This window comes from Taeniopygia guttata, chromosome 3, assembly GCF_048771995.1.
Source record: "Taeniopygia guttata chromosome 3, bTaeGut7.mat, whole genome shotgun sequence".
Classification (NCBI taxonomy): domain Eukaryota; kingdom Metazoa; phylum Chordata; class Aves; order Passeriformes; family Estrildidae; genus Taeniopygia; species Taeniopygia guttata.
The window spans coordinates 47,557,389-47,581,941 of record NC_133027.1 but is presented as its reverse complement, the minus strand read 5'-3'; the positions used below and the strand labels follow the sequence as shown (position 1 = coordinate 47,581,941).

The window sequence follows — 24,553 nt, the reverse complement described above, 5'->3', positions numbered from 1 at the left end:
TAGAGATTAAGTATCATTTTTGCATGTATTTGTGTTAGGGAATTGGATGTCTGGATATCCTAGGTCTTAGGGTGAGTGTTCAAAGTAGAGAACAACCAAAATACAACTCATGCTTAACCCATGGTATCTGCAGTGCAAGCAACATGGTGTGATCCTTTGAAATGCTGGATCCTTGGCGGGGAACAAAAAAAGGAGAAAAAACTTATGCAGCAGTTTTAAATTCACATATTAACAGGGAAAAGACTTGAATATACTTCTAATTAATATATTCATAAAGTATTCAACTGTATCCATTCTGTTGAAGTCAAGTGGAAGGGTGTATTCTCCTCCTTCCCTTTAAAAATATTGGAAGAGTTCCAATTTACTTGGCGGGTGCTATTTTTGCTTTTACATTTTACTCACAAGGCCTGTCAACATCTTCTTCAAAAGCTTCACATGTATGAAAAGATCTTTCTAATTCATACAACTACTGAACAGAAAACTTGCAACTAACTAAAAACAAACCTGGCCATTTCTCAATTAACCAACAATCCAAAACAAAAGCAGTGGGAGGCATAAGTCACTAGAATTAATTCCATACAAGTTCTGTAGTCTAATGATGGTTCACATAATTAAAGCACCAACTTGTCAGTGCTTTGATCAGAGCACGCTATCAGCTACGCTTGGCATGCAAGATGTCACAGTTAGTGAAGGAGTTTAAAGAAGAGAAGCAGTACTTGCACTCCTCTCTCTCCCTGACCTATCTTCAGATGCTGCATTCAATAATCTAAAATTGTAAGTTTTGCATTTTTGCCTCCTGAAGTCACTGGATTCTTCTTTTGCTGCCTATAACTCTGAAGACTGTTTTTATGCAAAATCTGAATAGACTTGCTGTTGTTCCAGGCAGACAGTTTCTTGTCACCCCACAGCTTCACCATGTTTCCCATAGCAGTGAGGCACTCTCACCAGGAGCAAGACAGGCTCTAACTTGCTTTTTTTCTGCAAATAGTCTCCACCTGTTTTTTTTTCACCAACAGTTGTTCTGATGTGTGTGAGGAGCAGGACTTCATCCCATTCTGTGCCAAGTTTAAAAACTCACTCATGTATGTAGTCATGGATCCTAAAAACAAACACAACACTGTTTCTCTAAACCACATTATCAGTTTAGTCTGGCTTCCGCAGTTTTTATACAGTGATAGGGGATATGTTTTGCAGCGCTGTTTACTTAGCCAAGTCAGGGGTTTTTCTAATTTCTTGTGAGACACAAAAGCATTGGGGAAATGTAGTAATCGATCCTGGATGGACTTACAGCAGCAAGTTTTATGTCTTTGCGTTCAAACTTAAGGCTCTGTACATCTTCAAGCAGAGTTTGCATCAAAGCTATAGGGAAAAAAAACAGACATGCATGTTTTATTGTAAAAAATGCCTATTTCCTTTCTCATCCTTGTGGTGTTTAAGTATGTTGTTAGAAGAAAACATAGAGCTTGTTGTTCAAGAGAGAGATAAAAATCATTTGGGTGGGCATAAGTGGTGTGTTCTGTCATAAGGCTTCTCAAAATGCCCTACCCCAACTAGTTGTCGTGGGCTTAAGGCAGGAATTGTTTTATGACCTAGAATTGTCCCTTCTGCTTCAAATAATAGCAATAATAAAATTAATCAGGATTGTGTTAGAAGTATCATCATGGATGATTTCAGCATTAATTTAACTTCCCTTGATCATAGTTGCCTTTTCTGCTTACTTTCAAAATAAATCATATGGAGCTGGCTTTTCATTTTTTTCAATGCCTGACTACACAGGTGCTTCATCAGCTCATCTGTGTAATCCTTCATCTGGTTTCAATCCCCACCTTTCAAGACTGTCTGGTTTTAGTTGTTTGCCTTTTTTAAAAAAATCATTAGTATGATATATTGTAATGTCGTATTTCTATCCCAAGTTTTTATTATTTTTATCTCTTATATTTAAATTTATCATCAGAGAGTAATTGATAGTATAGATAACCAACAACCTAAATAAATGAATAATTAAATACATCGTGGTTCTTCTTTATGTCCAGGTTTGAGCTAAAGCTCCGGTCCTGCAACTTGATCTGAGGTCAGTGAGGGTCCACAGAGGGCCACCCACACAGCTCTGATTGCAGACCTGGAACCACAGATTGTTTACATTTCCCTAAAGAATCTAAAATAGTGAGCAGATATGCAGGGAGCGTGACTAAAGAAAATACAGCTGCTGCCAGTGGATCAAAACTCAAAAATGCAGAGGTGGAGAAGACTGCCTGGAAAATTCTGAGAGGAGACTGACAGTGTACAGCCCAGAGTGGTGGTACAAAGCATGCACAAATGTGCTTGCAAATCACCATGAAAGCTTTGAACTCCTAGTTGAGACAAAAGTATTGGCTCAGGGAGAGCCTCTTCAGAAAACTGTCCTAAACAAACAGTATTTTTCTGCACTTAGAAGTCATAGAATCACAGCAAGGCTGGAGTTGGAAGGAACCTTTAAGATCAACTAGCTCCAACCCCACCAAAATAAATACATGAAACTAAAATAAAATTAAAAAAAAAAAAAAGGAGAAAAAAAGAGACATAAAACAACCACTGACACTCCTTTAAGGGTGCCTCCCATTCAAATAAACCAGAATCATCTGTTTTAAGTGCTGGCTCCTTTCCTCCTATATAGAGGACAAACAACAGGGAATTTGAGAAGTCATCGGAGTCAGGGTGGAGAGATTTTGCTCACTTCATCTCCCTCAGGGATGAGCCAACCACCAGTGTAACCTGTTGTTGGTCAATGTGGTCAAGGAGGCTTCTTCCTGAGGATACATCCAAGGAAGACATCTTACACTGGGACCACCTTTCATGTCATACAAAACTGTTTGCTGGTGGTTTTTCAGCTGACATGGTTACCTGTGAAAGCAGCAGAGGCTTCAGAAGGAGGACCTTCCTGAGCTCTCTGAAGCTGACAGTTTCCTCTTCTCATTTTAATACCTAGATTCCCTTGAGTAAACACAATATTTGTCTGAGCTATGAGCATGAACTTGTTTTCTTTGCTGCCTTTCAAAAGGGCCACGTTTTTGTTCAGATGCAGTGTGATGCTGTAAAAAAGTGTCTTTGCTCAAATAGACACTGCAGAGAACCAACACGTGTCACTGGCTGTAAAATAGCACTGTCCTTCAGAGTGAGACACCTGAACATGCAGGTCCCACGGAGGTGGCCGAGCTGTTTTTGCAGTCAGCAGGAAGCCGAGGCTCTGTTCAGCTGCCTGTGACCGCAGACACTGAGTGCCCAGGCCACAGTGCCATAATGCTCATGGAAACTGGGCTGGCATTCAGCCACCCCCAGAGCACCAGGGGCTTATGCATGGGCATATCAATCAAGCCCCCAGCCCACCTGCAGACTGCCACCACTGTACCTGAAACTAAACCCAGCCCATCAACTGAGGTTCCTTTACATGGCCCTGAGCGTCCAGAGCCACTTCAAATGCCTGCAAGGCATCCACATGGCTGGAAAAATGTGACAGCCTGTGGGAAAACTGCCAAGTAGCATGTCATGAGGCATCTCACATGGCACTTAATCCCTGTGCTAGGGCATCTGAATCCCACTGGTAAGCTCTAAAGCCCCATGTGGATTTGGGAAGTTAAACATGAAGTTCTTGAAGATCTGCTGGTGCTCAGTCTTGGTGTAGTATTACCTTCCAAAGACTGTGGTGTACAAAGTATGCTTATTTGGTTGTTTATAAAGATGTTTGGGACCCATCCAGGTAACAATACTACCCACATATAAAGTCGTTATCGCCAGAGCTTCCTATGAAAATCTTGATATTTACCACCCACTGGCATTTACATAAAGTGCAGTATTTGCGGTGTAACCTGACACTGAGAATAGGAAAAGTCAATTTAACAGCCTGGAGCAGTAAATGTTAAAATGTGAGTTTTCATTTACACAGAAGTCCCGGTATCTTTCTAGAACATTGTGAAAGGGACATGGTGTGAACATCCCAGGATTTCTCTGTCGCTTACCTCATTGTGTTAGATTAATTTGTTCTTTTTCAGGATACAGTGAGCTTTTTGGAAACAATTTCTCTTTCACTTTGCAGCAACTGACCAGGAAACCAAAATCTTTGTGACTAAAAGCTAATTACAATTTTTTATTTCTCCTTTGCTTGGAACAGGTGCCTATTCCCTGTCTATTCGAGACTGGGATGATATGAAAGGAGATCATGTCAAACATTATAAGATTCGTAAACTTGACAATGGTGGATATTATATCACAACTCGGGCACAATTTGAAACTCTTCAGCAGCTGGTTCAGCATTACTCAGGTAATTTTTCAGATAATACATGGCACTCTGAAGTATTTTAAAACAAAAGTGTTTGCTGCTGAGCTGATGTATGTGTAAGATGCCCTAAAGAGTCATTTGATCTATGACTCTAGCTTGTTGTAATGCATCTTCTGTTATCCCTTTCCCATTAGAGTTATAAATGTCTTTGAGTGCTGTTCACAGGGTACAGCAGCAGAGCTTTTTAAACCTAGCACTTTACTGTGATAAAGGTTTTGTCAGCTCTCCCTCTTCCAAGCAAACAGAATTACCGAATTTGACTTGGACATCTCCAAGCATGAATTCCCTGTGAATAAGCGAGTGCTAATATGTGCCATTTTGCAGCACACTATTGCTAATGAAGCAAATAGGAATTGCATTGTAGAATTCAGTCACCTAAAACAATGGCCAAAAGGTTTGCATTTATTAGATACATGAAATATATTTTCTCACTGGATTTTTGTTCTATGTGCAAAGTATTAGCATTTACATTATGTTAAATAAATAAGGCAATATTTGTGTTTCTTTATGCACATTATTTGTGTCCACCTGCCCAACCCTTTTTTTATTATTCCTGTAAATAGTGTGGCATGCATTATTCCACCTAAAAGTACATCCTATTGTCACTGGCAATTGGTGTACAACAAATGCAGCTTCAAAGCTCCCCAAACCTCTGCATAGGACAACTGGTTCTTACACAGAAGATTGCCATGCATCTCAGAATGGTCTTTTTTTAAGTAGAAATTTGTATTTTGAATTATTTGCTCTTTGGGGTTTTTTTTCCCCTTTACTTCAGCTTTTCATAATATTATTAACAGATTACCCCAAATGCTTGCTGCTCAAAAACTTTTCACAATTTTTACTTGGGAAATCAGCTTCTCTGCGGGGCATTTTTTCTGTATTCTTTGTATTCTGTCTGCTGTATTCTTGTTCTATTCACACTAGACATCTGGCTGTCTTCTCCACCCAATTCCTGATGGGTGTGTGCTGCCAGGGAGAAATTCTAGTTGTTTCTGGTGACTCTACTTTAAACTAAATGAGGTATAAAAACTCACATATAAGGAAGATAATTTACAACCTCATTGTACCAGTTGGTATATGTCAAATTTTAGTTTCCTCTGGTCAGCTTATTTGTGTGGCATATTTTCCATGCACAGATGCAGAAACAAATAGATCTGGAAGCAGCCATTTCTGTGCAACACGGAGGCATAATCAGTGGGATCCAGGCAGGGTAGCTCTGGAGGCTTGGTACTGCATATGCTAATGAAGATTTGCTCTAGAAAAAATGTCAGACTTGCATGATACCTAAAAAGACCTTTTCACAGGGCAAAATAGAGAAAAATGCCTTTTCCCAGGCTACAAAAAGTCCACCAAATTTTCATGGCTATGATTTTTCAGAAAAAATAAGTAATTCATCTTCTCCGTGTTTCTTTTACTCAGTTCTGAAACAATTCATCTTGTAATTGACAGATTATTTTTTAAAAGCTATACTGTACCATAATAAACCCATCACTCAAGAGGTTATCCTAATGCAGCATTGTGGGAGGAGGGAAATCCAGAGTTTACAATAGAAACCAATGGTGGTCACCTTCCATTTCAGGCTGTGCAGAGACTAAAATATTTCCTGTTCTGTCCCAAATGAATATGTTTCAATGTTCAATTCCTAATCTTCCAGGATGCTTTGTGGTATGCAACTAACAGCTGTTGTGAGTAGCATTGTTTTTTATGCTTACTGTATTTGTTTCATGTCACACTTTTTTTTCTTTCCTCTCCTTTGCTGTTGGCTTCACTTCTGGCTCCATCAGAGAGAGCTGCAGGTCTTTGCTGCCGCTTAGTAGTCCCCTGTCATAAAGGAATGCCAAGGCTTACTGATCTGTCTGTCAAAACCAAAGATGTCTGGGAAATTCCACGAGAATCCCTACAGTTGATCAAGAGACTGGGAAATGGGCAGTTTGGGGAAGTATGGATGGGTATGGAGCAAAATAATTACTCTAAAATAGCTTGCTGTGTGGGGATTACAAGATGGAAGGTGAAAATATAGGACATTGTGATCCACAAGAAAAAAAATTAGTAAAGCTCAAACGGTTAGGAAAAATGTCTTTGGAATCATGTCTTTGACTTTGAAATTCTGTAATCTTCAACTTTCACTATAATTGATGGCAAAAGAAAACTGAAAATCCATGTTTCCTTGGAAGGTTTTGATTTTGACAAATTACCACTGTCATAATAATAAATCAAGGCTCACATAGTAATCTCTTAGCTATACCAAAAAGCCTTTTTCTGCAAACTAACAAAAGAAGTCCTTACCTTCAGCATCCAAAAAACAGTGTTTGCAAATGAACTTTAATGCAGCACTGAGAGACCCTCACCTTCCATCTTTCTCAATGCATGCATAATTTTGGATTATAAGTGTGTTTTTTTTATTAATTTCCTCTCCTATAGAGAAAGCTGATGGTTTGTGTTTTAACTTAACTGTGATTGCTACGAATAATACCCCACAAACTGTTGGATTGGCTAAAGATGCATGGGAAGTTGCACGTGATTCATTATTTCTGGAACAGAAGCTTGGTCAGGGGTGTTTCGCTGAAGTGTGGCGTGGTAAGGCAGAGAATATATTTTGCTTTGGATGGATCTTTTAAGGCCCTCTTGGCAGAAATAAGCATTTCAATATAGATCTTATAGCTAAAAGATCAGAATAGTGTGAAATGTTAGTTTATATTGCCTGAAACAGTTAAATGTAAATACAGTAATTCAAGGAGAAGCTTCCTTTCATTTCTACACAGTGGTATGAGAGGTTAGGGCATTAAAATTCATTAATTGCCTTGGGTTTATTTGGGTGACTACACAATTGCTAGGTATTAAAATAGGAATGATGCTAAACCTGTAAGGCAGTATGGCTAACCAGAAATTAATTGGTAAGTAGACATATTTATTTCCTTGTGTATTGTAGCACTGATGGAATCAGACCCTGAAAATGTTTCCATCCACTCTACCAGTTTAAAAATAATGGCAAATATCAGCAAGCTGATATTGTCAAGCTAGCTTTCCCATGCATCCACTTCTTCAAGTCTGTTTGCAATTTGTGTCTCCAGCAGAACCCAGTAATTTGATATAGAGACCAGGGACAACAGAAGCAAAACTTGCTGGGCCCAACTGAATCCCCACTTTGAAGTCCAGAAATACTGACCTTTTCCAAATCCACTGACATTGTTTTCTGCACATTTGCCAGCTTAACTTACCCATTATGGGCCTCATTATTTTAATGAGTATAAAACAACAGCGATTTACAATTTACATAAATCTTAGTATGGACATTGCATTGAAACCATATAGTGGCCATTTCGTGAGATGTGGCTCAATTTCTGTGCCAAATTGTGTTCTGTATAGACTCTAAAATTACCAATTCAAATAAAGAATCACTATATGTTGTTTCTTCACAAAAATTAGAGGGGGCAACTCCTTTTGTTGCAGTGACACAAAAATATGTAAAGCCAAAACAACCAGTGGGTGCTTCAGCAAAGAGCACAGCAGCAAGTCTGTGAGATTTAGAGAATTTATAGACTAGAAATATAGAAATTTATAGAATCTCACAGGATTACAGTTGAGCTGTTGCAAAGAAAGCTGCCTACATTTCTGTTGGTGTTTCCTGATAACTGCAGTTTCTCCTTCTTGTTCTCCATCTTGAATGCACGCACGAGTTTCCAGCTGTGTTACTACTTAGTGGTCACCTCTGTGTGCCATAGTCCTTAAATTGATACAACAAGTTAAAGGAACAAATGAAAAAAAAAGAAAATCAGGTATGAAAAATAAAGTGCCAAGTACCAGTACCAAGTAGCTGCAGAAATGCAAAAATTATAATTACAATTATGATATTCTGTTTCTTAATGTATAGTGAAAAACATATTAACAGTCCTGAAGCATTACCAAATTGGAGTAGATTAACACAGTAAAAGCTAATAAAAAACACATTAAGTAGTAACTAACTACATATGAGAGGAATTCAGAGGGAAGTCTATGCTACTTTTCTATTAGAAAAATATACCAAGACAGAAAAAGAAAATTTAAAAATTTAAATTGGAATCAGAGCTGAGAGGATAAGTTAGCATTTTTGTTCTATTTTCTTTTTTTTTAAACTGGACAAATTCATCAAAGTATTTAAAAACAGACTTGCTGACAACACTTCATGGTAATAGAACAAGCCCTGGAATTTTTATTAAAACAGATAGGACACAATTAATCCTGTTAACACACAAGGTGAGAGCCTATTTTATTAATGCCAGTCTGGTGCCCATGAAACTCTGGTTTTATTCCTGGTTCATATAATTCATGGTATCTCTGCAAAGTGGCTGTGACTGATGGCACACTGCAGTCTGGAGTTTCACTGACTCCAGACAAAACATGCTCCCTGTCACCCATCAGAAAAGATTTTGTCCACTCTGCTTGAAATTAGAGGCAAAACCACATCCTTCCCAGCTTACACAGGAGTGCCACTAGAGCAAAGTCCTGCTTCAGCTCTGGTTTGAAGGACTGAGAGAAATTAAGGCTTCGGGAGTTCTTCTCTGGGGTAGCAGAGGTGGTAACTCAAGGCATTACTCCACTGACAGTACAGTGATAGCTGGCACTGAATGGGCATAAGAAAATCAAGGCATAATGAAAACCAAACTTGCACTGCACATTTTTGACTAATATGTGCATCAAGCCCTGCCAGACATTTGGGGTTGCCCTTTAAAGTGAGGAGCAGCACAGGAGCAGCAGCTCCTTCACTGCTCTTCTGCTATCCTCAGCCAGGCAAGGTAGACCTGGGGTCTGAGCATTTCCACAAAAAAACTCATTTTATGGCTCATTTCTACTCTGGCAGGTTGCAAAAGCTTATGATAAAATTATTTTGGCTGAACTAGTTCCCATGCAGCAGCTGAGCCCTGTTCATGTACTTTTAACAAAGACAAACTGGGTTATTTTACATGTTACCTTTTTTCATGACACAGCCTTTGTGTACTTGTGGGCTTTCCGCTATGCTCATGCTTAAGTGCAGAGGAGTAGTTTTTGATGTGATTAATTCCTGAAGTCATTTAGGGTTGTTCTGCCTTATCACACAGCAGTTCCCTGTCTACAGATCACATTCAAAGCCATGTCAGCCCTGACTCTGGAGCAGAGTTCTGGCTAGTCTGGGCAAAGGACAGCCCGAAGACAGTAGGAAAGTGGTATTTCTGCCCATTTCAATTTTAGTTCCTTCTACCAAAAAAAAAAAAAAAAAAAAAAAAAATCCTCACTATTTACATAAACAGGTCTTCGGTCTTCTAGGTTTTTTTTGGTTTTGTTTTTTTTTTTTCTTTCCAGTCCTCCTCCCCCTTTTAAATACTCAAGTGAAGCCCCACCTCTTGCACGATGCCCTGAGTCAGCCTTCCCCAGTTCTCTCCAGGTTCTTGTGCAGGCTTTTGGGTGTTCCAGAGGGCTTGGGAGCTGATGGCTGAAAAACAATGCAACTTGTCTATTTCATTGCTGGCCACAAGTAATGAGCAAACTGAAGTGGACAGGAACACCTCATTTTCTGGCAGCAGCTCCTGGGGATAAGGAGGGGAAGGAAAAAGACACATTTCAGTTTGGAAACACACCTGTGTTTCTAAAATGAAATCAATTCAGGATTTGTTTCTCGGGAGGTTTTTTTTTTTATTGTGGTTGTTGGTTTGGTTTTTTTCATGACTCCGAACAAAACCAAAATGTTAAAAAGTGTTGCAAATGAGAAATTCTTGTTTAACCAGTTTTGCTGTCCAAATCTGTGACTGGAGCTGTGTTGTTTTCTGTAGTAATTTCTTGTTAGCAAGGGAATACACAAAGATGGATTTCAGCAGTCCCACGTTTCTTACTCAGAGAAGGTTTCTGTGGAGATCACTGGAAACATTGTCTGAGTAGGACAAAGGCAACTGTGCCCCAGTGCCAATGGGAGTATTATTTTTCAGTGAAACTGAAAAAGACTAAAATATGAAGGAGGTGTGGGAGTAATATAATGATAGGCAACATGGGAAACCAAACTTTTTTTAAAAAAACTTATATTAAATATCCTTGGTATTCTTCCCCTTGCTTACATTAGGCATCAGGCAGAAAAAGGAGCAGAAGATATTTAATCTAACTAAGTGTCTGTGCTTGTAGGTACGTGGAATGGAAATACTAAAGTGGCTATCAAGACCCTGAAGCCTGGCACCATGTCACCAGAATCCTTCTTAGAGGAAGCTCAAATCATGAAGAAGCTAAAACATGACAAATTGGTCCAGCTTTATGCTGTGGTATCTGAAGAGCCTATCTATATTGTCACAGAGTACATGAGTAAAGGTGAAGCCAGAGCTGCTGTGCTTGATAATATTTTTTCTTTATTGTTTCTCCTTGGGAATACAGAGGGAGGTGCAGCAGGGTGCATGCGAGGAAGGAGAGAGGGAACAGGAAAATAGAGTCACCTCTGGCTTCAGAAGAGTTATGAGTTCCACTATAAACTGGGCCCAAAACCTGATGCACAAAGAAAATCTGTACTAGCTGGGGGAAAGAGAAGTTAGTGCAGGCTAAGTGATACCAACTGCATCAGCATTTAAACTTCCCTGACAGGGCATATGCATTTTGTAGGTTTGATGATACCACATGCTGCTTCCCAAGATCCTAGCTTTTCCTGGTATCAGAGAGTTCTTAGGACATCTTCTTTCAGTGTGTACTTGTTGGACTAGGATTTCTGTTTCTTCGTTTAGCCAATCCTGAATCTTGTCACTGCACCTCATTCTCAGATCACACTTCACTTTCAGTCCACCCCATTACTATCTTAAGACATGATTTGCACATATTATTCTTTCCCTCCTCTTTTTCCTTCACTTTCCCTTTCCCCCTTGTCTCTTCCTTAAGCTACTTAGCTGGTAATGGTGTAGTAAAATGAGAGAAAGAAAACTTTTTGCTCCATCAGATCTCCAGCAGGGTGCTGAGAGCAGAGCAAAAAAATTGCTTGTTTTGGAAAAGCAAATGAACCAAATAGGAAACATAAGTTCTCATAGGGAAGTTTCATTGTACATTGGAGGATACACTCTGAAATTTTAAGTGCATTCTTTCAGTCTATTTGGAGTTGACTTTTATTTTCCTGGCAGGTGCTTGCCCACCTCCCTCCTCAGAGTCATCCAAGCCCTGACTAACTCATACTTTAATCATATGTCTCAGTGACAAGCATATGCTTTTGCCCTTTAAAAATAAAGACTTTTTAAAACCCTTCTGAAGTATGGGGTTTATTTTGGCTTACTTTACTGGTTTGTACTGTAACATTTTACATCTTTGGATCTGAGCTTGAGGCTGACAATTTATCAAGGGAGAAACGCTTAATCATCTGTCTTTTTCCTTTATTTTTTAAACCAATTCTCTGACCTTATTTAAAGGAGACTGCTACATTTCTCTGTTCAAATACAAGATTAAGACAGAAGCTATAATAACCTATAATATCCTCTTTTTTTGAAGCAACACGGTACTTTCTTTTTTTCCCTTGCACAAGAAAGTGATGTTCTTATAACTTTTGCTAAAGTTGCTTTCATTTAATCTCTTCTTTGTCTTCGAAAATTAATGGTTCATGCTGTATTTATTTCTGGGTTACCTAGAGGAGGTAATTTCTAAGGAAAATAAGCTTTTACCAATACTATCCCCCTTGGGCTCACCAGGCTCTGGGCTGACCTTTCCTTTGGAGCAAGTTGAGCTAGGATCTGACTTCTTCCATAACTTCTGTGGCTTGGAACTGAGCTGCTGCTTTACAGTTAGCTGAGGCCTTTAGAGAGCAGAAGGTATGTAGTTTTAAAAAGCAGTGGAAAAGTTAGGAAAGATCAACTTTCTCAGTAATGGTCAGGAAAATTTAAAACAATCCTGTTTCCTTTCCCTACAATTCTCATTGTTCTAGTGGCTCATTCTTCTGCAAGCCAGCTTAAAGAGTGAAGCGAGTACAATAGGGAAATATCATGGGGTTTTTGGAAACTGTCCCTTGAACTTGAAATATTGCTGTCTTTAATATTGCACATATTGCTACACCTCCATTCTGATGAGTTGTTTTCCTAACATCTCTCTATTGTGTCAACTCTGCATTCACAGGAAGTTTGTTAGATTTCTTAAAGGATGGAGAAGGAAGAGCTTTGAAGTTACCGAACTTGGTGGACATGGCAGCCCAGGTCTGTCTCCAGAGCACTGAGCACTGAGGTGTTTTAAAGTCCGTGTATGAACTGAGTTTGTTTTAAATGCATGGTTTGTCTCTCCTGCTGCTCGCAGGTGGCCGCAGGAATGGCGTACATCGAGCGGATGAATTACATACACAGAGATCTGCGGTCTGCAAACATCCTGGTGGGCAACGGCCTAATATGCAAGATTGCTGACTTTGGATTGGCAAGACTGATTGAAGACAATGAATATACAGCCAGACAAGGTAAATGCAGCAGGTGATGTAGCACTGAATGTCATTCCTGTGGCAGGGAAAGAGTGGAACATGGTTTTGAACAACTCTCTCTCCTATGCTTCGGGGCTGCTTTCAGTAAATCCTGGACTCATATTAACTCTTAGTCAGAAGTTCACTGCTGAATGCATTTCCTAAAGAGAATGTCTTATTTGGTTGTCTTTTCCTTGAAAAACAAAATGAAACAAAGGTGATGAGTGAGAACACAGCTGGAAATGACAGCAGAGAGGATCTTCATGGTGCCATAGCAAAGAAGATTTTTACTTACTGGTTATGAGAGTCTGAATGTGGTAATCCAGAAAAGTGTGTGTAGGGTACTTTGTAGTGTGCCTTCTAGTATTTACTAACCACTATTATTACTCCTGTACTATTCTTACGTTCTTTATTTCAAACAGGTCCAAGTGTTGTGCCTCTGTGCAATGGAGCTGCCTCTCTGAGCACTCTTATTTTCTTTCTTTTCTTCCTTTCTTCCTTTCTTTCTTCCTCCCTTCCTCCCTTCCTCCATCCCTTCCTTCCTTCCTTCCTTCCTTCCTTCCTTCCTTCCTGCCTGCCTGCCTGCCTGCCTTCCTGCCTTAATGCCTTAAAAGTTATTTTAATAGAAATTACTTCTTCCAGTGCTACACAGGGTGCTGGGCAGAGATGACCATTGATACGCTATAGAAATGCATCAGCTTTTTCTAAAAAGCATGTGTGTTCAAACTAAGCCATGTCACAGGCTCTTTTTAGTTATTCTTTACAAGTCATGCTTAGCTGTCAGATGTTGGTCCAAGCTGCAGAGCTACAGTTTTGTTCTCTTTCTGCTGGCAGTACTTTGGTAGTGCTTGCTCAATATGTGTTGGTAAACACAACTCCATCCTTTCAGTACCAAAGCCAAGGGGGATCCCATTAAACCCTGCTGTACATCACCAAAAACTCTTTTTGTGGGTTTCCTCTCGTTTCTTCTCTTGAACAAAGTCCCTGTTTCAGCATGGACCCTGTCATTAATTCTTAGGAAACAGCTAACCTCTTCCTGTAACTTACTCTAAGTGTTGACAGAAGCAGCCCAGAGTTTCCAGCACGCCTTGCCCTGGCCTGGGAGCAGCAGCTCCTCTCAAGCTGTTCCCACCCCCCTGAAGTGCTGTGGGCAGTACCCAGTCACAGGGGTGTGGGTCACAGGCTGCATCCACCCTAAAAGGTGCCAGCTTCACAGTCAGACAGCCAGGCCTGACTATTTTGGTGGGGTCCTTGAGGAACCCATGCAGAGCCTTAGCTGCTATTTATTTCAGCCTGAGGGTGGGAATTGCTTCTTGTTAGAAAAAAATAGGCTTGTGTCATTCTCTCTAGAGCAATAAGAGTGTCTGGAGAGGCTCTGGCAAACAGAAAGCTGCCTGCTTGCTGTTCCCCTGTGTAAAACAAGAAGAGTTTTCCCTGAACAAGGCGGGCAGATACAGTCTGCAAAATGGCTTTGAAACAGTCTCCTATATTATCTCCATTTCTGCCTGGTTTGCTGCCATGTCTTTTGTTCCCTTTGGAAACCACCCAATGTATAGTTTTACATGACTAATTATTTGTTTTCATAGACAAGTATGTGACCTACTTCTGGCCAAATCTCTTCAGGCTCCTGATCCCTAGGAAATCCTATGATGACCTGTTTGCCTCACAGTTTAAATCTCTCAGAATAGTTTTGCCCTCTTCACATGTTAAAAAAGCTGTGAAAACCTACTTGACTGATATTGAAGAGAAGTTTAGATTTTTAAATGAAAATGACTGGATTTGGGGTGGAGAAACTTTGAGAAAAGTATAACACCAGGCCTGGCAGGAAGAGGGAGCATACCTGTGGTATCTCCTGCCCTTTTTTCATGGAGAAATCACTTGTATTGAGGGAAAAGTGTCTGGGAAGGTTTTTGGTTTTTAAAATGCATTGCTGATGATCTGCAAGATCTGACTCATGTTTGCCTGGCTTCATCTCCTTGAGCCGGTATGGAGAAGTCACCCTCCTTCCCATACTTGAGGGCAATGGACAATAATTCCTTCCCGTGATCTCCAAGTCAGGCTAAAGTCCTACAGAGCTATAGGATTCCTTAAAAGAGAGACCCAAAGAGCTGTAACCACAGGTATCATGTAGAAAGGTTTTCCTACTTTTATTAATATTTTTGTCTCTTTCTTAAGGAGTTGGAAGGGGTGCTTTTTTTGACCAAGTAGCACACACTCAATTTGCATTTCATTGCAATTAACCTGGCTTCCAAGCCAGGGTGAGCCTAAGACCTTTAATTTGTTGAGGGAGAAAAATGGTTTCTAATGCACCAAGAGATTTTTTTTTTTTCAGCTGGATTTCAATTCTGGCTTGTTTAGTTAAGCTTCAGTTTGAGCAATGCTTGTTGGAGACCACAGTATCAGGAGGAAACTCTGCTTGTTTCCCATGACCTATTACTTCAGCCTCCAAGGGGATGCATCTGGGGACTGCTCTGTTTATCTAGCTGACTACTGCTTCAGTGGGAATTTTGACACAGGAGGGAAGCTTGGCCAGCAGAGGGGAGGGGAACAGGGAGCACTCCAGACTGGCAGATCTTGTGGGAGCAAGGAAATGTTTTTCCTTGCAAAATATGAAGATTAAAGTCTCTAGTCACTTTCCTCAGCAGTCATCCTTCTTTTGGCTTAAGGGTGTTAGTACAGAGCTCATTGTTGGCATGGGGAAGAGGTGGTTTTCTCCAGCTTCACTTGATCTACTCCCTTCCCCCGCTGTCACTTTTGTCTCTGATTAAATATTTTGAAAGGAAACAGATGGGGATGCTTTGAGCCCCAGCAGGCTAGAGTGCAGGATTCCTGAACCTGTGTGGGTATTACTTAGCCTAGTGGTAATGTTTTACTGACCGGTTTATTTTCTTTTGGGCTTGAACAAAGGAGGCCTGACTGCTCCTGATTTATGAGAGGTAAATAGAAAGCATTTCGTTGTCTGCACTGCCATTTCTCAGCAATTGTCGGGAAGGAAAGAGATGGTCATGCCACTAATGATTTAAAGTGTGTGACTAGCAGCTATGCACTGCCATTAAATAATACAAAAAAAAAGGTTCTTGGCTTGTAATGAGCATTTGGCTCCACTTGCTTTTACAGGAAGTGAGTAATCAAAGGGGAAAAACATGCCTGTTTAGAGTGACACCCATTTCAAAGGCTGCACTGGGGGACTGTATTGCAGCCTGTCCCATTGCTTCTTTTGGCTGTTGCTGTTGCAGCATCTTCCTTCCCCACACACAGAGTGTCAGGCACGGAGTGTTGCTTCCTTCCTTCGGTGATGATGCTTGTGTCAGCCCTGTAAGGCAAGACTTAAAACTCCTGGTATCCTACAGGACAAACTTCCCATCAGCCTCAGCAAAGGATTTCCCACACAGTCCTGCTATCTTTACATTGGTATGGTTCACAATTATGTGGAGTTTTGGCCGAGTACGTGGCATTTTTGTGGAGAGTGCCAGTGCTCCACAGAGTCACTGGTTTAGAGTTGTTACTATTCTAAGCAGCAGCAGCTGATACAAATTTAAAATTTTCTTAATAAATAAAAAGTGTGGAGTTATTTTCCAGGCCATTTTTCTACTGCACACACTTAGCAGCACTTGCAGTAGTGCCACTCTAAGCACACATGAAACAATAAGGATCTTTCTGATGCCTTCCAGACGAGTCAGAGCTATTTTGGGAGCTCTAGTACGTGTTTGCAAACTCACAGATCATTTTTGCCTCTTTAACACGTAGCAGTAACTCCTTCCTGCCCTGCTTAAAATCAAGTGATACTTTTTAGTTTGATTTCCTAGAAATAGACAGGGATTTTCCACACACCCCCCCGCCCCCCTCTTCTTCCAGGCTCTCTCCAGTCCCTTTGCAGAGACTTGTTCACCAGCTGATCAGACCTGGGTTTTTTTTGTGACTGACTGTACTGCAGACTGTAGCATCCAGGGCTTTGTTCTTGCTCTTTACCTGCGGCTCCCTGAGCCGGCCCAGGAGCGACAGGAGAAGGGACTCCTGGTTCTCAGCCAGCGGGGTCCCGGGGGATCCTGGTCCGATCCTGCAGAGGTGCCAGCGGCCCCGCAGCAAGGAGTGCGGGAAGGGAAGGGAAGGGAAGGGAAGGGAAGGGAAGGGAAGGGAAGGGAAGGGAAGGGAAGGGAAGGGAAGGGAAGGGAAGGGAAGGGAAGGGAAGGGAAGGGAAGGGAAGGGAAGGGAAGGGAAGGGAAGGGAAGGGAAGGGAAGGGAAGGGAAGGGAAGGGAAGGGAAGGGAAGGGAAGGGAAGGGAAGGGAAGGGAAGGGAAGGGAAGGGAAGGGAAGGGAAGGGAAGGGAAGGGAAGGGAAGGGAAGGGAAGGGAAGGGAAGGGAAGGGAAGGGAAGGGAAGGGAAGGGAAGGGAAGGGAAGGGGGGCTGCAGGCAGAGAGCCAGAGGAGTGTTCAGAGCTGCAGTCCCGCCCCTCGCCCCCCGCTTCCTGGGGAGGGGTCCACCTGCGGAGCCTGCTCCTCATCGCTGATGTTTGCCAGGCTTGTAATTTCATGTTCTCTCTCACAGCACAAAAAATGTGATTGCACGGTCCCTCCCACACGGCACTCATCATCGCCTGCCGGGGCTGACTGTTTCCTGTTTCGTGCTTGCTTCAGCGCTTCGTTTTTACCTTTTACAGCTTTCCCTTTCCAGCCGCAGAAGCAATCCAATGCCATACTGCATTCCCTGACTGCTAACCCAAGCGGGTCCGAGGTTTTGGTTCTTAGAGCTTGGAGTCCTCCATTGGGTTTGGTTTTAAGGTACAAGAGGTAGCAGCTTTGTAGCATTTCCAGAAACAGGATCATTATCAAGCTGGCAGTGGCTCTGGGGCGTGAATTTCAGAGGTTTCTACTTCATCAAGGTTTAGATCTGAAAAGAAACCAAAGCTCTGAGGGATTTTCGCTTGCCTCAGAAGAAACCATGACGAGAGTTGTTTCTCAAGGTCACTCAATCATCCCAGCCCCCTCTGCTCCTTCTCAGCACATGACCAGCTTATAGCCAGCAAATAATTAAAACAGGGCCATGGATTGATTTTCCCAGGGAAATCCTCCTGGGAGATAACCTGTGTGAATGCCTGGGCAGAGTCGGGCAAAGGTCCCGAGAATAGGGCTGAGCCTCACAAAAATCCTCACAGGCTCAGGCCTGGCTGCTCTAACCATAAATTTTATCAGCAGCTGTGGTTTCATGTGGTCACAAGCAGTGCAGAAACCCAAAAAAGGCTTTCCCTGGGCTGTAACATTTAAAAAAAAAAAGGGGGGACTGAGATAAAAGCTGCAGATTAGTACTCTGTTTTGGGGCAAAGAGAAGTTATCCTGACCTGATGAATGCAGTCTGCTGTTGGTGTCCATGCATGGGGTTACTGATGTGCTGGTTTGTAATAAAACAGGTTCCGGTAACAAAAAGAGAAAAATCCCTCCCCCACTGATGCAAAATCCTCCTTCGGAGTAGGAGATGGGCTGCCTTGTCAGCTGGGGTGATTTGGCTTATCAGATTTATTAACTTGCTTGTCAGTAATACACGTTTTATCTGATGCTGTAATTTGTTTGCAGCACAAAGTCAGTTTGTTTAATAAGCTTCTGAGGCCTAGGCAGAGAGAGGCGATGGGTTTTTTAATCAGTGTGTTGGGAAGAGAGTTAAGCACAGGAACTGTGTGTCTGCCAGGAACCACGCATAGCATCCAGCCTGTGCTAACACTCCATGGAGCTACTGCAATCAGGAAACTTCAGGGCAGTGCTTAACACATTTGGGAATTTTTGTGCTTTTACAGCAGTGCACTGTCTCTGTCTCCAGTTCCAGGGATTGAATGACACCTCTGCCATGCTGGACTGCAGACTCTCTTGAACCATCTAGCCTCCAACATGTGTTGCAGGGCCAGAAAACCACGAGGCAGGGCTCTGCTAGCAAGCTCTCTGCCAAGCTTGCATTTTTCTCCTCCTCATCTACCATTCCTAATCTGTCATCTATCAGGAAATGCTTCACAAACTGCAAAACGTGATTTTTTTATATGGGTTGCTTTAGACAGAGAATCATCCACAGCAGGGGCAGCATAGAGAAGTAATGAATAGCTGTCCTGCTGTTGGAATATCCTCAGCACAGACCATTCATCTTTCCAGCAGTGCTCATCACACCCCAGTGAGGATTGTACTGCTCTAGTTCTCAGGAAAAGGGATTGATCCCCCCTGGAATTGATCCCCCTTCTCAGATACTTACCTTGCTTCTCATTTTCCTGTGGTTTGACAACATACTCATCTCCCAGTGACACACTGGCAGTAGGTAGAGGAAGAGGAAAATACTGGGGGAGTTGGCCACAAAAGAATCTGAAGAGATTTCCTTCCTCCAAAGATGAGTTGTAGGTGGTTGCTACCTTTAGATCTGAGTTTGAAGCAAAAGGGAATTAGAGCAGATTCAGCTAAGTTTCTCAGAAAAACACAGCTGATTAAAGAAAAAGAAAATTGTTTAATAAAATGTGTGCAACACATGAACAATCCAACCCCCCTGCACGGCCATCTCACACAGCACCAACCAGCATCCGAGGCTTCAGGCTCCTGGCCAGCCTGGAGCTAGTCCTTCATTCAGCTGGCACGGGGTGTGGGTATTATCTGGGCTGCACGTAGGAGAGAGCAGAGGGACATTGGCCCTCGTGTTCAGGGCTGCCTGCACAGACCCATCTAAAGGCATGCACTGCAGGCCTGGGCAGCCTGACCACCAGATACATGCAGCTTGCAGTTTTTCCAGGGATTGGCATGGGCTGTAGAGCCCCAGGACCTCCCAGCAGCTAGAGCAGCCAGTTACCAACCCCATGTGGCTGCTGGTGCTGCTGAAGCAGGGCCAGTTTCCAGGACAGAGGCTCAAGTGATGGCAGCTTCTGCTGCAAAGGACTCACACATCACAGCCAAGGCAAAAAGAGAAGATGAAGTTCTGCAAATTTTGAGTCTCGTAAATTAAGACTGGTCACACAAAGAAGTGTTAAGTGAAGGAGATTGAGACCAAAGGCAAGCACCCAAATTTTAGTTCCTGCCTACATATCAATCAATATATAAGAGACAATACATAAGAGACAGACTTTAAAAAGCAAACATGCATCCAAAATCCTCTGGCATCTTTGCAAATCTAGCCAGTGATGTGCTGATGCTTAGCTAGACTTAAGTTCCTAAGTTCAAGCATTAGGTATCTGAAACTTTCTCTTGCATCTTTTTCGTCCTTTAGCAGGACATTTTCAAGTCATTTAGCAGGACTTACTTGAGCAACTGCAATACTCCCTAGGGAAAAAACATATTCTAGAGTACTAGTCTCTCAGGATCATTTACATGTAGAAAAAATTTTAGCACATCAGAGTTTTACTAAGTAAGGAGATGAGAATTACCATGTTTACTTTTTACTCTAAGTCACATCAGATTAGGGTGTGTGGCAGAAGATATGGGACATTGAGCCCTGGATGCGATGGCAGAATAGTGCCAGCAGGGAACTCTAAAGAGTGCCCTAAGTTCACTCTCTGAGACTGATTTGTCCATGCTGTTACACTTTCACACTCCTCCTGAAAGCGAAGGGAGCTTTTTATGAGAGGGTGATGGGAAGTCGAAGTCAGTCTGTTTCCAAATTCAAGAGTGTTTGTCACTAGGGATCAGCAATAAGCAATGCAACTCTTTTGCCTGTATGTTAATATAAGGCACCAGGGAAATGTCTGCATGGTTTTTGTACATATTATGAGTTAATTATTACCACAAGACTTTTCTTTAAAGTCATACTGGAAATATTTTTCCTAAGAAAACAGTGATTGGAAAAGCAAATAAATCAGTGTTTAAAGGTTTGTTATCTTACTATCCTTGCAACTGGCTCCTGCAAGCTCTGATGATGGATGAGCACATTAGAACTGCACATATTTAAGGCACTACAGACTTTTCAGTGCCAGAAGCTTAAAGTACACTGTCAAGTTATAAATCACAGGCCAAATTGTGCCTTGACATCAAGCACTCCAAGCAACTCAAATGGCAGTATTATTTTAAAGTCCTTGTGTGTTTCTAATGGAATATTGGATTTGCTTTTAATTTTTGTTTTCACCATGCTTGTTCATTTGCATGTTGCTCAGCTTGAACAGGCAAACTGGGAGGTACATATCCAGTATATCTTAGTTCTGCTTATATATAGTAACTGTGTTTGATATGCAAATATTTAAAACACTTTGGGAGAAGTTATTTCTATTATATTTGGCTTGTTTGTTTTTAAAACTGGGTTGGTTTTGGTTTTTTTTTCATTTTATAAAACTTCAAACTTGAGTTAAAATATCTTATTCTTCTCTTGTGGTGTGGGACAAACTGACCCTTTCCCTGCTGAGTCTTTCCTGATACCCTACATGTTCTGCCCACCTGTCCTCTCTGGCTGTACTCTATGGAGCTGTTGGTTAACCTTGTCTGCAGCTCCTTCCACCTGCAGGTGTTGCAGAACACAAGAGTGACCTGGTGCTTTGGTTCTGTCTCTGTTCTGGTTAAGACTCATGTATTCTCTCTTTAGGTGCAAAATTTCCCATTAAATGGACTGCACCAGAAGCAGCACTGTATGGAAGGTTCACAATAAAGTCAGATGTGTGGTCTTTTGGGATCCTACTGACGGAGCTGGTAACAAAAGGGAGAGTGCCATACCCAGGTAAGAAAAATGTCCTGCTTCACCTGGTAAAAGGAGTGGGAATGGGCCATATGTTTAAGCTGCAATGTTTATTTATATTCTCTGAGCTCAAAGGAGAATGTCTATGATGTGTAAGTTTCATTTATGCTTGAAAACAGTTCTGACTCAAAGCTGCTTTGGATGGTCATGATAAAAATGACAAGGGGACAATTCAACATATTCATTTCTATTAATTTTGCTCAATTCAATTAATATAATTTCTGGACAACTAATAAAAGCAGTGTAAAATCATTATATTTTGGAGCAAATAGCTCTCCACATTTACTTTAAGATACCTACAATTAAACTCCCACAGAAACCTTACTCTGTTTATTCTTTCAGTCTGGTTCACTGCAAGGTTTGATGACTGTCTGAACGTCTGGTACTATCAAATCTCTTTTTCGTAAACTCTTAAATTTTAATCCTTGCTTTTGAGATGGATGGAAAGGGAAGAAAATAGTTCTGTAATGTGCAGCTCAGAGCTCATGGCAGGGTCACAGCAGGGCCAGATTCTCTGCATGGGGGAACTGGAGGCCCCATGGCTCTTTGTTGAAACCCTGCCAAGTGTCCAGTGGATTAAGATTTGTAGGAGAGGGTGATTGGATCTGCCTGTGCAGGAAGAGCTTTTTATTCTTTTTGCCCCCCCAAGATTGTAGGCATTCAGGTGAAGAGGAACGGGGTGAGGTGAAAGCCATGCATTACATGGAAAAGAATTCAATCCTTCCTTTTTCTCATCAGCACAGATATTAAAAGGGGATGCCCTGCATTTCAAGATACCTCTAGCTGCATTTTTTAGTCTTTTTATTAAAAATATAGATATAAATACTCAACAGTCTGGCTGTGTGCACTGCAGCTGATTTAATGGAAAATGCCCTACAGCAGTTTCAGTTTTCCAATCTGTGCTGTGATCAAGCAGTCAGATCCATATATCAAATTGAGCAGGGGAAGTATCAAGGTGGAGTTCAGTTTATCCTGTGATGTCTCACACCCCTTCAGAAGACTGAACTCAGCAAAACTAATCTTCCAGACTTTTACCAGGAATTTCAAGGTTGCTAGCACCTAGCAGCCAGTAGCTGATATTTGAGAGTATGGGGACTGGAAGGCATCTCATGATCAGCAGTGAACTTTGGCATCATTAACAGGGAGCAGCTTAGCAAAGGTGTGGCTGTGACAACTAAATGAAGTAGCAGAAAATGTAATGGCATGTTTCTGTGGAATAGATGAGTCTCTCTGCCCAGCGCTTCCCCATGTGGGGTGTTGACTCCAGTCAGAGCAGCTGTGTCACCAGTCAGCACAAAAGTCTTTCTGCCATAAGGATTCCTGGTAGTGGTGTGAGAAAGCTATGATTTCTGCAGGTTTATTGAGAGTTTAAGCAGACATTTCATGCTGTGCAAAGGTCAAAGAGAGAAAAAAGATGTATAAGCTTTACTTGGTGTGGTGCTGCTCCCAGAGGGTGGGCAATGTTCCTGACTGGGCTGCAGGAATTGTCTACTCACTGCCAGCAGAGTGGGTGCACAGGGGCTGTCACCAGCCAGGGCAGAGTTAAGGTGAAAATAGCATTCCATGCAAAAACAACCATTTAAGCCCTATGTTTACTCACAAGTCTGTAGCTGAACATAGGGTTGGCCATGGCTGCAGAGGATGTCGGCACTTCATAAATGTTTCTTTCCCTCACCAAAGGAGAAAGAGTCCACAGGATGTGCATTTAAGTGCTTGCAATATATAACTTCTTGTAGGAGACATGACAGTAATCTCAGGCATGGGCTGTATCCTGAAATTCTGGACAGTTTTATTATGTGGCAGCTTGAGCACATCAAAGACAACCAGTGGGATCTCTCCTCTTTCAGCACCATCCTACCCCTTCATCCCTCACTACATAAAGCCCTCACATGCCAAAAGTCCTTCCGGCTCACTCTCCTCCACCTGCACTAGGAAGACACCAAGTAGCTGGAAGCAATTTTTTGTGTGTTACTAAGTCAGCGATTTTTTGGACAGTCATGTACTGCCTTGGTTACACCCTGCTCAGGCTCTATGCCAGGGCCGTTCCTTCCCACCAAGACTCCCCTGTTGCTCATCTGGGAGGTCTTAACAATTCTCATGGTCACTATCACTCCCCTCTGCCAATTTTACATAAGGGCATCCTGGATCTTACATTTGAATGTCCAAAGTCTTTACAGATTTCAGTCCCGTCTCATTTCCCAAACCCTGAATGGGAAAGCTTTTATAGGCTGAGGCAGCAATGAAGGGGAATTGGGGCCTTCTCAGAAGGATCTGTCTTTGCAAGTGGATTGAAAAGAGAGCTTGGACTTCCCAAGGTGACATAGGCCTCCTGAGCTCCTTAGAAAAGACTCTTTTCCCCTGACATAGAAGGGACCATCTATCTCCTGCTTCACACTGGGAGGAGGAAGGACCTGGTGAAGGACAAACTTTTGTGAATACCTATCCCTGTCTGAGATAGGAAGTAGGGTTCAGAGGCACCCACAGGGCTTTTCTTGCCATTATGGCATGTATTGTGCAACGAAGAAAAACGGGATTTCTGTTATCCTGAGAGGCAAGATTCAGCCCTCTTCATCCAAGTAGACAACCCATAGGTGAGAGAATGCTGTCTGTTGGCACTGCCAGCACTTTGGTACCCAAGATGTGACACTGAAAAGTGTCAGCCTTGAAACAAAGAGGGTCATGGAACTGTCTGTCTGCTGTAATATCCAGTTTCTGTAATAGTTGTGGGCATGTTGTCCTGATGTTCCTGCTTACAGCTTGTAGCAGGCTGGAAGAAGTGGAGAGAAGCCCTCAGGCAAAGGGATTTCTCTCTTGCTTGACAAGCTCTTAGTGCCTGGAGAGATGATTTATAGCACATCCCAGTCCTGGAGTGGTACCCATGCCTGCAGGACACCATACCTCGTGCCTTCCCATGTCTGGAACCAGGCATTGTTTTAAGCTTGTGTAGAAGGAGGAAGAAGCACAGTGAGTAGGACAGAGGGGGAAAGCGGGCAGTTTACAGCAGGGAAACAGACTGGGTGGCACAGAACTTGGCATTCTTTGTCCTACAGATTTCAACTAGTTCCTGTCCTGATGCCCCATTTTGGAAGAGAGGCTGGTGCAGTGGTGAGATCAGTAAAGATCAGTGAAAGCAGTAAAGATTTTGCTGGTGGAGATAAAGA

At 42.1% G+C, this 24,553-nt stretch overlaps 1 protein-coding gene across 3 annotated transcripts in view; it reads left to right on the top strand.

Moving 5' to 3' along the window:
- The window catches only part of FYN (FYN proto-oncogene, Src family tyrosine kinase), a 53,354-nt gene that overhangs the window by 18,713 nt on the left and 10,088 nt on the right, over positions 1-24,553 (top strand). Inside the window, exons 6-12 of one of the 3 annotated variants that reach the window (XM_072926787.1) lie at positions 4,145-4,294; positions 6,097-6,261; positions 6,734-6,889; positions 10,439-10,618; positions 12,389-12,465; positions 12,563-12,716; positions 21,243-21,374. In XM_072926787.1, coding sequence (XP_072782888.1) covers positions 4,145-4,294; positions 6,097-6,261; positions 6,734-6,889; positions 10,439-10,618; positions 12,389-12,465; positions 12,563-12,716; positions 21,243-21,374 — 1,014 coding nt within the window. The remainder of the gene's footprint in view (positions 1-4,144; positions 4,295-6,096; positions 6,262-6,733; positions 6,890-10,438; positions 10,619-12,388; positions 12,466-12,562; positions 12,717-21,242; positions 21,375-24,553) is intronic. The other 2 variants (XM_004174223.6, XM_032747538.3) reach the window with 2 other exon arrangements.